This window comes from Caretta caretta, chromosome 5 (assembly GCF_965140235.1).
Source record: "Caretta caretta isolate rCarCar2 chromosome 5, rCarCar1.hap1, whole genome shotgun sequence".
Lineage (NCBI taxonomy): Eukaryota > Metazoa > Chordata > Testudines > Cheloniidae > Caretta > Caretta caretta.
Window position 1 is genome coordinate 50434474 of NC_134210.1, and position 12653 is coordinate 50447126.

General features: G+C 40.9%; 1 protein-coding gene across 7 annotated transcripts in view; it reads right to left on the reverse strand.

Annotated features, from left to right (window-relative positions):
- Positions 1 to 12653, reverse strand: part of TNPO1 (transportin 1) — a 167836-nt gene that overhangs the window by 73967 nt on the left and 81216 nt on the right. For all 7 annotated transcript variants that reach the window (XR_007356564.2, XM_048849314.2, XM_048849316.2 and 4 more), the window contains 3 exons: positions 12333 to 12466; positions 9464 to 9545; positions 6721 to 6843 (listed from right to left, as the gene is read on the reverse strand). Coding sequence is in view for 6 of the 7 variants with exons in the window: in XM_048849314.2 (XP_048705271.1) it covers positions 6721 to 6843; positions 9464 to 9545; positions 12333 to 12466 (339 nt within the window). In the remaining variant the exon portion in view is untranslated. The remainder of the gene's footprint in view (positions 1 to 6720; positions 6844 to 9463; positions 9546 to 12332; positions 12467 to 12653) is intronic.

Below are 12653 nucleotides of genomic sequence, written 5' to 3' on the forward strand. Positions count from 1 at the left end.
TGTGATGGATTGGGTCAAGGTGGTTTCAGAACTCCACCTCGGGTGGAGTGTGGTTTATTCTCTCACATCCTTCCACATGGACAATGTGAAGGCAGTCAGATCATAAGAGTTTGGAGCTCATTCACTCTCTATGCTGAGATAACGGCCACAAGAAAAGTAAAGTGGTGTACTGCGCATTCCAAAAGTGATCCCAAGAGAAGCTCCATAGGCTCTAGAAGGATGACATCAAAGCCCCACATGGAAGACAGGTCCCTGGCTGAAGGGTGAGTAAAAGTAGGCCGCTGGAGCAATTATGATGTCACAGGGTGTAAGACCACCAGAGTACAACTGGTGACACAACTGAAGTCTGACAGAGATACTGTGGCAAGATGAACCTTAAGGGAGTTAAATGCTAATACCATGTGATTCAGGAGCATGATAGTCCAAGACCTTCAGTATCAGAACCTCCTTTGGGTCAATACTATTCTAGGTTACCCTAGAAGTACACCTCAGAACGACAAAACATCTTCCTGGTGGAAGGTTTCCTGCTTTGTATAAAAATTTCCTGAACTTTAAGGGACCAGTCTACATCAGTGTTGCTTACCCAGCAAATATCCAAGCAGTCAAGTGCAACAAGTGTGGCTCTTAGTACAGTATCTGACAGAGGTTTGAGATTTTCTCTCTGTGCTGGCCAGAAGATATATGGAAGGCCTCTTGGACATTTGTAATAGGTCCAACAGCCAAAACTGTTTCAGCCAGTATGGGGCTATCATGATTAAATTCTTGTTCCATCTGATCTTGGATAATATTCTGGGGACCAAGGAAACTAGAGGGAAAGCATATTGAAGTCATCAAGACCACTGAAGGAGGAAGGTGTCTGGTAGAGATCCATATGATCATTGTCCTCTGTGGTGACTAAGTCTATGGTAGGAGTCCCACTTCCAGGAGTACTGGGTCTAGGATGGACTTCAAACAGTGACCACTTGGGGGTGGTTATCACATTTCTGCTCAGGAAGCCTGCTAGGTTATATAACTGAATCATGGGAGGTGGGGAACACCAATGGGGTCACTCCATGTTGATGGCACCATTCCCAGAACTTGAAGACTTTCTGACAGAAAGAGGATGGATCAACCACTTGGCCAACACAATGTCCACCAGGAACTGCACTGTGGAGTTCTGAAAAACAGACAGGAACACTATACTCTCCTCTGGGACATTCATGTGTATTCAAGTCATCCTGAGTCCACATGCCCTGCATCTGAGGGTGTCACAGTCAGATCCTAATATGTCTGTAACAAGTGTCATCCCCAAGGACGGGACGGAACACTGCCCCTTTCCTCAAGTTTACTAGATCTAGCAATCAAGCGAGTTACTGCAGAATTTGAAGTGGGACTGTGATGCACGTCCGAAAGAGAAGCATATGGACCTCAGCCACAACTGTAAGGTCCAATAATGAAATGTGGCAAGCAGCATCTTATACCTGCTCACCAACATATGGCCAAAGAGTCCCAGACACACATGTACCACCTGTAGGTAGTTTACCGCTAACTGAAGAGACCAGAATCTGTTCTCTAGCAGGCAGGCTTTTGTCTATCTGAAATCAAAGATCCTATAAACTCTACCATCTGTGAGTGTGAGAGAGACTAAGATTCCAGAATTGTGACTCTGAAGCTTATGTCTGTTGTTGAGTCACTGTGAAGCACTGGAAACAGCTACAAGCATGGCTGAGAACTCTTTTTATTCAGAATGATCATCAGGTTCAATCACTGGATTTGTGGTCAGTTACCACACAGTTTTCACATTCTCAGTTTTTTGACTTTACGAATTACACCCATGTAGTGTTATGGTAAGGATATGCCATGCCAAGAGTCCTAAACCATTGTAATAGAGGTAACTCAACCAATTACCTTTGCTCTACAGCTAAATTGCATGTAACAATTTCATTTGGTTGTAAGAGGGAACTGCACAGATGGTGGAATACTTGGTCCAACTGCCCCACGTATGCTACAGCATGGGCTTTCAGCTACTGGTTTATCACAGTTCACAAAGAAAGGCTGTTTAAGGTCATTTGTCTAATGCTGGTATCTGCCAGTCATCCAGATATGGGTAGACAGACATCCTATTTCCTTAAATGCACTGCCACTACTGCCAGCCAGAATATTTTAGGAGCCACTAAAAGTCCAAAGGGCAGAACCCTGTATTGATAATGGTTAGGCCCCACTATGAATTGCAGATACTTTCCGTGGGCTGGCTGGCTGAATATGTGAAAATAGCTTTCCATTTGCAGGATGTATGAGAGCCAGTCCTGAGCTTGGAGAAAGAGGCAATGTTAATTGTCTCATGTTGAGGATGGCATATATTTGTTCAGTCTCATCAGGTCTAGGATAGGACAAAGACCACCCCACTTTCCTTCCTCAGAATGAAGAAATACCAGGAAAAGCAGCCTTTTCCCCAGTACTCCCGAGGAAGACAAAGCAAAGCAACAAGGCCTCCACATTTTGTAATAGGCTCTCTTGAGAAGGGTCCCTGAAGAGGGACAGGGAAGGGGGTAAAGTAGAACCGGATGGGACAGCCATAGGAGATCACTGAACACTCAAATACCTCATGTCAAGGAAAACCACACCCAATGGAATGGAAGAAGTGGCTTTCAAAGGTGGGGTTCTCAAGTCTTGTCAAGTCTCCTGTAATATCAACGGAGCAGTGGATGTTGCTGAGGAAGAGGAAGGCTGGCAACCCTGTTGTATCTTAGGTGCTTTTTTGGTGTGATACTTCATCTGTTTGGGATGGTAAGACTATGTACACTGTCTCAACTGTGGCTGGGGACAGAAAAAGTGTAATTCTCTAGACAGGATAAGGTAGCTTTGGAGTCCATCAGTGAGTACAGAGCAGTCTGTCCACTTGCTTAACAGCTAAGCCCCCAGGACAAGTCCTCAATTGTGGTCTGCAACTCTCAGGATACCAGATACTTGGAGCCACAATGTTCTACACATTATGGTCTCTGTGATGACAGATTTGGCCATGGCTTCAGGTGTCCATTGCCCACCAATTGGCCTCTATTATGTCCTTATGCGCCTCTCTGCTTTCATGAGGAAGGTCATCACCCTGACCCACGTTAGAAAGGCAAACTTAGCCAAAGTAGCCTGGCAATTAGCCACACATAGCTGTAAAGAAACTGAAGTACAACTTCTTTCTAAATAGAGGCATCTGGGCAAAAGTTCTGTCGTCTTTTGGGGCACTTCTGTTTCATCTAAATTTTGATTCAATGGCCAATATGACTAAGGAGCCTGGGTTGGAGTAAGTGCAGAAGTACTCAACCCCAAAAGGAGGTAACTGACAACTATTTATGACTCATTTCACAATTGGTGTTAATAGTGATTTGCATCTGCTACAGGGCTTTAGCTGGGTCTAGCAGTCCCTTGTTAATGGGGAGGACGATCCTGGCTGGACTAGAAGCTGACAAGATGTTGAACAGTTTATGGTATTTCTGAGATGACAATGCTTGATTTCCAGAGTCTCGACAATCCACGTAAGGAGCTCCTGGAACACTTAATATTGTCTGCTGCCAGTACCTATGCAAAGGATACAGCTTCACGCAGCAACGACTACGAAAGATTGTTACGCTGCAAGATAGGATATTGATGTTGCTCAGCCCCTGAATCATCTACTTGATAGTCTGGTGTTGCCTGTCTGGCCAGGAATGCCACTGGAGAGGAAGCCCTCTCTCTTCCTTGAAGACCACCTGCTTCTTGATGTTTATGAAGGCAGACCCTAATATCCCTAAGAGGGCCCTGGCAGCACACTGTATAGTACAGATGACTCAGGTTGTTGACTGGACCAATACCAGTCTTGATGAGTCGATGTGAGTATGTAGGAGAACCCCACAGGGGCCTCAGGGGCACTGATCAGACCTCAAATAAGCATCTCTGCTTGATAATAGGGAGAAAGTACACCATGGTGACAGTGTGTAGACTTCCTCTTGGGGGCATCAACGACATACATGGCATTTTCAGTACAGCAGATGCTCATTAGTAGCAACGTATCGGTGCTCTTCCGTTATGTTGCTCCTAAGCGGCTGTTATTATAGGGGGTATTCATCAAAACAAAGGCAGCCTGCTTTTTCTGATAGTTGCATAAAACAGCTACATACATGCTATCTATAATTGTAACAAGGTGATGTATGTTTATTATTGCTACAGTATTACATTAGTATAGTGTACATTTTAAACATGTGCTCTATTTTGCAAGTGTAGCCTACCACCATATTGCATCAAGAAAGCAGTATTAATTGAGTTAACGTTATAAAAATATCAAGTTTTATCTTTATGTTTAAGAACAAACATCAACCATGACAACACGACCTCTTGCTCCTATTTGTAAACCTTTTTTGAACTCGCACTTTAATACTTCATACGCACTGTAAGTCACCCTGGATAAGGGCGTCTGCTAAGCAAATAAATAACCTAAATTAGAGTATTACAGTATTATATTTCCACATCAAAAAGTGTATTCTATTTATAGAGTATCAACTTCTAAATTAAGAATGGATAAAACACTCATTTTGTGTGAAAGAAATCTGTTAATTTGCTCTGCTTTCTCAGTCAGTCACAATTTTGTTTGAAGATGGGACTCAATATCCCAGGAAGGGTCTACAGATCTCTCTATGAAAAGTGCTGAAGTGGGTTTAAAGCCTTCAACAGCTTGGAGTTTGTCGGAGGTGGAACTTCATCAAAATCATCCTCACTCTCTTGATGATATGTTTCATCAACACAAGCTCGTTTCTCTGGCCTTGCAGCATCTGCTGCATTCAGTAATTCCTCATTGGTTAGGTCACCAAACATGAGCAAATCCTCATTTCACAGTCACAGCAGCTATTAAGTCCTCTTTTTTCCATGTTGACTGGAAATGGAATATCATTCAGGAGGCTGTCAAACTCTTCAATATCCTCATTGTGCACACCTTCCACTGGCACAACAAATTTGCCTGTCCTGAAACAGTTGTAAATTTGTCAGCTTTACATCTAGCCATGCCTCAGCAACACAACCTGTAAATTTACACTTTTCAGGATTGTCTGAATATCTGCCCTGGGGTCTGCATCAAGAACAACAATAATCTGGTTTTCAATTTTTGATTGGTATTGTCCCTTCATGTTCTTAATCACACTTGAGCTATATATGTTTAAATCAAAGATGTAGTGTTGGGGTAAGAATTTGAGCTGAATGTTTGAGAGAACCAGTGGAGGTGTGTGAAGCAAGTACCAGTAAGAGGCATATCTTACAGCTCTGCAAGTGAAGAGGACAATCTCACCTTTTTTAGCCAATTGATGAAAATCTCACCTGTCATCCAGGCATTTGCTGAACTGACATAATTGAGCGGTAGTTTACTGAAATCCTTCAGAAAGCATGTGGTTTGTTTTGACTGCCTGATTATGAACAGCGGGCATTTGTCACTAGCACCTATGTTGGCACAGATAAGCAGTTATACTGTCCTTTGAAGCTCTCTCCTTCTAGCTTTCCAATTTTTTCCTACTTGTCCTCTGTCACAGAGCCCTTTCAGGTAAAGTCCTGTTTCGTCAGCACTGTAGATATCGGCCAGGGAAAACTTTTCAAGAATGTGAGGACTTTTTCACACTGCCAGTGCTCAGCTGCTGGTTTGTCTGCTGACCATTTTTTGCCAGGCACTTTTTTGTAAGAGACATTGAAGAGTTTCTTCCATCTGGTAAGCCAATCGTCACTTGCTTTAAAATCATTCAATTCAAGTGAAGCAGCAAGCTGAAGGGTTTTTTCCTTGATTGCGGGTCCAGAAAGCAGTGCTCCCTGCACCCTCTTCTTCTTGAGCCTGCTCAACATCAGGGGCTTTTCCTTCAGACCCGTGCTTACAGCAGCTATTTGACTGTCCGTCTTTGTACTTAGCCAAAAGCTTATCCTTCTGCTTCCACATTCTGCAAACAACTGATCTGTGCAACTCCCACTTGACTGGGACTTGGTTTTGAGTAGTCCCTGAAGTTTGATAGTCTGGGATAATGTGTACTTTTTCTTTCGGTGAGAGACTTCTTGGCATTTAGTCTGTTTATGCCACCAAAAAATGATGCTAATAGGAGGATGTGACGTCACAAAAGTTGCTCTTATGCAGCTGCTATGTTGCTGTTAGCAAGTAGAAAATTCATGGTAGGGAAAGTGTTCCTAGGGAAAAATGTTGCTCATAAACGGCAGTTTCTCTTACTAAGCGTTGCTGCAAACAAGTGTCTACTGTACCTGAGACTGTACTGGTGGCAGGAAATCTCTCAATGTCAACAATGGACCTGGCTCTGCCAGAGTCTCCTCCCCAGACAAAATGCTTTTTTTTTTTCCAAAATGCTCAGATATTGTTAAGCTATAGAGGACTTCCATTTTTCCAGAGTTATCTACGTGAAATATTCCACCAGCACGCCATTCATTTAGATGCTCCCGCAACACACACACTCTCACTCTCTCGGCTTATTTAATTCAGTTTGGAATGAATTTTCCCCTCAATTAAGTTAAGGTCAGTAAAGTATATCATTTGGACCAAGTGTCACATATACAAATCAGCCAGACAACCAGAAGATAATTTCACAGTTGCCAAAAATAGCCTATCCTTCAAGAAGGATGAAGATATAGATATGCAAAAGTTGCATTACACACAGCTGACAAAACACACTATTTGTTATAACTATTACTTTAAAGCATTTTTTGTGCATGCAATTTAGGAAACAAAAAATTTACCTCAACTATACTAATCATATGAGGAAGCAGGCGATCCATTCGAACTTCCAGCAGCATCACCAAAGCCCGACACACATTTTTGCGTACTTCAGGCTCCTCATCTCCAGCCAATGCAAAGAGATTCTGTAGAGAAAAATTAAGAGACTTTTCTAATCCCTTTATTTTATACAGAATAGTACTTGCTATCATCAAGCAAGCTATCATGCAAGTACACACTTCTGTGTGTTTGACACTCAATACCATTCAGGATTGGAATTAATGCTCCTTTATATTCACCTGAACGTACATGATACTGCACAGATTCTCTAGCACTTTATATGGATATGACCTGGGCTGGATTAAAGCATAGGCACTATATGCTATTGCCTCCTGGAGTTATGTACTTTTTCTTTAAATGAAAGTTTAGGGCTAGAAACTTGCCTTCAGTCTAACAGCTACAAAGAAAGGCTTGAACACATGACCCTAATATAATGGATGCACTAACATTTCTCCAAGCCTGCGGACAGACAGATAATAGCACCAAAGGGTGAGATTTAATCCATGGCTATCAACGAAGCATTAACAGCAAGACCCACTACTCCAGCAGGCTCTGCTGAGAGGATTCTGTTCCAAGTAGAGAAAACAGTTCCAGGCCTGATCCACCCAAAGAGATGCCTCAGCAATAATAATATTAATGAACGTGGGATGAGGCGCCTGCTGCTGCCAACCCAGTATCTCCAGGGAGCGAGGAGAGGGGACTAGGTCCCCCTGCTCTCATACTGGAGGCAGCCATGAGGATTGGCCACACCAAAAAAAAAAAAAAAAAAAACTCATGAGGGAGGTCATAGGGGCCCCTCCAAATCATGGTGTGCCTAAGGCCCTAGATTTCCTTGATCTAACCCCCAAAGTCTTCTATACCAAACCCAACATAAATCTAAGTTAAATAAACTCGCTTCTAAGCAATGAGGACCACGGCACTCAAGACAGAAGAAACTGGTTTTGTACTGGTAATGAAAGAGCCCTCTACCATCACATACTCAAACATTTTCTCAGAGAGCAATCCAGTGGCTCACAAAGGATACATATTTTTCTTGTTTGAGTGACGCTACAGCATGTATTTTCAAAATTCCAGTTATTCACATTTAGAACTTTCCTCATCTCAGATTTACATCAACTCCTTCCAATGTAAGCCAAGCCACAAGGATGTCCGAGGCAAAGTTCACTTGAAAGGAAGGTTAGAGCAAAAGGTACTCTGAATTGGCCCACAAACAGGCAGTGCTGACCCTATGGAGACATGGCCAGACCACTAAAAGGCTGTGTTGACTCAATATATCCTGTTTCTAGGAGGGCCACAGAAGTTGAAATGCAGATTAAGGCTGTCCTCCCCCAGCATAACAGTGCATGAATACAAAATCTAAGGGTAGCTGTAACCCTGGGTCAATATTCATATCTAGCAGACACACGGGATGTAGTTTGCAAACCCTATTCCAGCAGGAGTTAATCGAGACCCTCACTGTAATGTGTTATATTGCAAGGAGGATTGTCCCCCCAGACCCCTTCCCCAGTTAACTACTGACAACTGCCCTGTATGTATAAATATATAGGCCAAAAGTGGAGCAGAAATGAAGAGATAACAGGAGGGCATGCATGATCACATTAATAATTTGCTCATGTAATTACCGTACTTGTGTATGGTATATGTATTTACAAATGGATAATTAGGGCATATGCATCTATTTCTGTTTATAAATTAAACACACTTGTTTCTGATTTTGCATATAACTTGAAAATCTTTCCCATAGTGCAATCTAATTGAACACAAAGCTGAAGACTGTACTTGTTCTCCCCTCACAGAAATATTCATCAGTCTCCACTAAGAACCACTGTAATAGTTTTCTTGGTCAGAGATCTATAAAAATGACTGAAAAATTATTCAGAAATCTACCATACATACTTCAGAATTCTTTGAAATCACAAATAGTTAAGGATTTTGGATCACAGGACAACTCTGGCACCATACTGTGGATTTAAAGAGGTAAAGGTGGAAAGCATGAACGCTGGTGCTCCTAGACTGAAGGAGCTACTGGGTGGGGAGACAGAGTCTCCCTTTTTCTACCTACTCACAAAGCACTCAGCTGTGGAAGCTGGGGAGCACTGCTTAGGGCTGCAAAGCTGGTTCTACAGTCTCTCAAAGCCACTTTCCCCACTCTAGATTTGAGGACTGCATGGACGAAGGATGCAGAGGAGCTACTTTACGATTGGGTAGTCTGATGTGGGGTCAGAGGCAGGCACCACAGAAGCAGAAGTGGGATGGAATTGTCTGCTCTTTCCCAGCCTCTGCAGGTTTCTAGGCAACTGCCAGGTTTGATACACCGGTTCTACTCAGTAGGCACCCCCTCTCATGCATCACTGGTTGAAAATAGCTGTTCTACTGCAGCGTGTTACTCCACTATGTTTTGAATACTTAAAGCAAACATATGCAAGGGGGTGGGGGGGGGGGGGGGAGGAAGGGATAGTTAATAGTTTAACCATCTTAATAGTTTTACCACTTCTCAGCCAGCAAAGAAAAACATACAAATTTAAAACAATGTAATTAAGTCTAGGGCCAAGTCCTGGATACATGAACTATAAACATTCTGTATCATTACTGCATGCAACTCCTTTTACAGAAAAAGCAGATTCTTTGTTTAACATTAAACAGTATTAGCAAGATTCTAGTACTAAAAATACAAAATTTGGGGGGGGGGGGGGGGCACTCACCTACCTCAATAAAAGAATCAATGTGCAACATAAGAGCTTGAGTTCTACTGATGATAAACTGATTGACGCATGCAACAGCATGGGACCTAGAAGTAGAATAAGCATTTATTTAAAAACAGATGGAAAATTTCATTAGAAACTTTTTCTAAACTGTATACAAACATAAAAAATTGGGGAGAGGAAAACAAAGCAAAGACATACACTACAACGTCTAACGGTAATTTTCAGAATCAAATAAGAGGAATCCAAATATGCAGATCAAGAGAGTATTTAACTACACTGATTCATTTGTGATATTAAAATATTATTTTCTTTTCCACAGGAAAATCTCAGGAATACAAAATACAATGCAACACCAATGGACTAAACCCTGCTTTTAAAAAAAAAAAATCTAAACAATCCAAAGTATGTGCACTCAGTCAAAAGGTACAAGGCTGAGAAATTAAATCCTCTTCTGTAAGAGCCAGCAGGCAAACAGGCCACTTCTAGAAGTTAGAGGGGCAGGCAAAGGAGGCAGAACATATGTGGGCCACTTCTCACCAGCACAGGATTTGGGGCCAGCTGATGCACAGAGCAGATTCACTGACCAACCTCCCAGATTGTTAACTTTATGCACTGGAACAAAGAATGAAAAGCCACCTTGGAACTTGGCTCCTCTGCTCTAAGGCAGCACAGAATCCCCTAATCAATCTGCTACTATTGGGCCCTTTCAAGTCCACACACCTGTGCCTGGATTTGTCCTTAAGATTCTGAAGAAACTGGGATTCATTTTGTAGAGTTCCTTACACTATATCAAGACTTTATGACAGACTATTAAAAAAAATGCATGATTAAAGATAGGGAAAAACATGACATTTGCTAGAATTATGGAATCTGGCAGCTCTGGAAACACTACTGTGTAATTTCTGATAAAAGGAGCTTATTCTTATGAATGGTGACTCTCTCTCATCTGAAACTAGAAGTCCCATGCAATCTGTGTGGTGATGTTTATAATGTATCTGCCTCCTCATTGTCAAAAAGATTATTATTTTTGCAATATTGTTTATTTTCAGGGGAACTAGTGTATATACACATGACAGGCCCAACTTCTCGAAATCTTAGACTCAAAAACCTGAATTAATTTAAATTAAAATTTTAAAAACTAAAATATTAACAAGATGGAGTGCTTTTTTAAAAAACTAACAGATCCTAAATAAAATACATTCTAGATCACACGAATGAATCTAGACAGATTAGAAATATGGGCAAGGAACAAAAAGAAAGATCAATAGAAACAGACTGGACAAAACACTAATAAAAAATGTTTTGTAGAATACAATCATACATTAACAAAAGATGACTAGATTTAACACATCTGTTCCATCCCTACCTTCTATAATGTTCTATAGAACTAGGAAGTATTTTTTTCTACTATATATCTGTTGACACCATTTGCATCAAAAAACCGCAGTATAAAAACAACTGCATTCCACGTTTGCCGTGAAAACAGTTTGAGGTTTTTGTCTTTAGACTTCTCCCCTCTCTTAATTTTAAATTCACATCCTGTTGTTTAGGCCATTTTGGGGAACAGACATGTAGGAGTTTTACAGCTCCCCTCTAAGAAAAATATATTTCCTTCAAGTGTTTAGAATAAATCTTTGATGACATTACTGAAAGAATTACCCAGTGTCGTTGTTCAGTAGGTTCCTTCCATAAAGGGAACTCAAAACGTGTGTGCATGCGCGCCTTTTTAAACAGTAGGCAGAGGAAGAAGAGAAACAGCATTGACACACAGTAAGGAGAATTTGTTTTATTTAGAGGAAAATATTTTCCCCCATATGTATTAGATTAGATCAGATGAAGCTCAGGATTGTTCCTTACTGTATCAGAAAAATCTAATGTATCTAGTTTAGCTTTAAAAGAATCAGTGGCAAAAACCCACATCCTTGGGAACCTATTCCACAGCCTAACATTTCACTATCATGAAATTTTTCCATCTTAATTTCTATTGTGATACCTCTCCCTACAGTCTCTTCAACCGCATCCCACTAGTGTTTGCAGTATGAAATAATCTTCTGTTGTTCATCTGAATTTTTGCCATGTGAGCAATAACTTCTAACTTACATGGTGCCCAGAGATGAACTACATAAATATCGCAGTAACAGCTAGTTATTTCTTCTCACATACTATAATGACTCTGTACGTGTAACTCAAAACCACTTTTGGTTTTATTACCCTGTAAAATCATGTTTAATTTCATGCCCATCACCACTCCACAGTTCTTTTATAGTTATCCACTTCATAGATTTTTTTTTCCAGCCCACTGGATATTTCTATTTTATATTAGTATTGTAGTCACCTCATCTGAAAAAACGAATATGTTTTTAATTTGATCTCATGAAAGGTTAGACACACTAAAACACTGATACAGTCAGAAAAGCAATTTGATGAGGAACGTGTTACACACACTTGCTTTACGGACAAAATGTATGTTACTGCTTTTTTTTTTTCATGTTCACACCACAGCCAATACAGCTATGAAAGAGTGATCTGGATTCTATTCTGGCTCATGCTTTCACGAGCAAGAGATTTATTAACTAAGTTCCAGCTGCTGAATCTTACTGCTGGTGAAGCCAGGAGAAGAACACAGTTGACTTTCAAGACCCTAGGCTGGTAGTAAGGCTGAAGACAGACACCACCTTTTTACTTTTTAACTGAGCAAAAAGTGACATGCAAGTCACTGACACTAACATGAACTCTCAAGGCTTCTTTTTTCCCTGCACCATTACACATGCAGGATCACTTTTCAGACATTTTAAACAATACCACAAGATAGCTTATTGATTATCTAAATCAATTTTCATCTGAGACTTCAGTGCTGCATGTATACCTACCTTATTTTTGGACTGCTGTGTTTGAAGAACTGTAAAAATTTAGGAATCATGATATTGAGGGGTCGATCTAATACATCACTATCTAAGATTTCAGCAGAATCTTCACATATCTTCTGAAGAGCTCCAAATGCACCCTGTAAAATACATAAGTTTGCTTTCTTCAGAAAAAAATTAGCTCCCTAAGAAAGTTTACTCCCCCCCAGTCCAAAAAAGAAAAGAAAATCCAATGAGTAGCTACACATCTCTATTTAGTAATGAGCATGGCTAGCTATTTGTAACACACTTAGCAAACAGATGCAGTTATGATCTAACACACGTTAG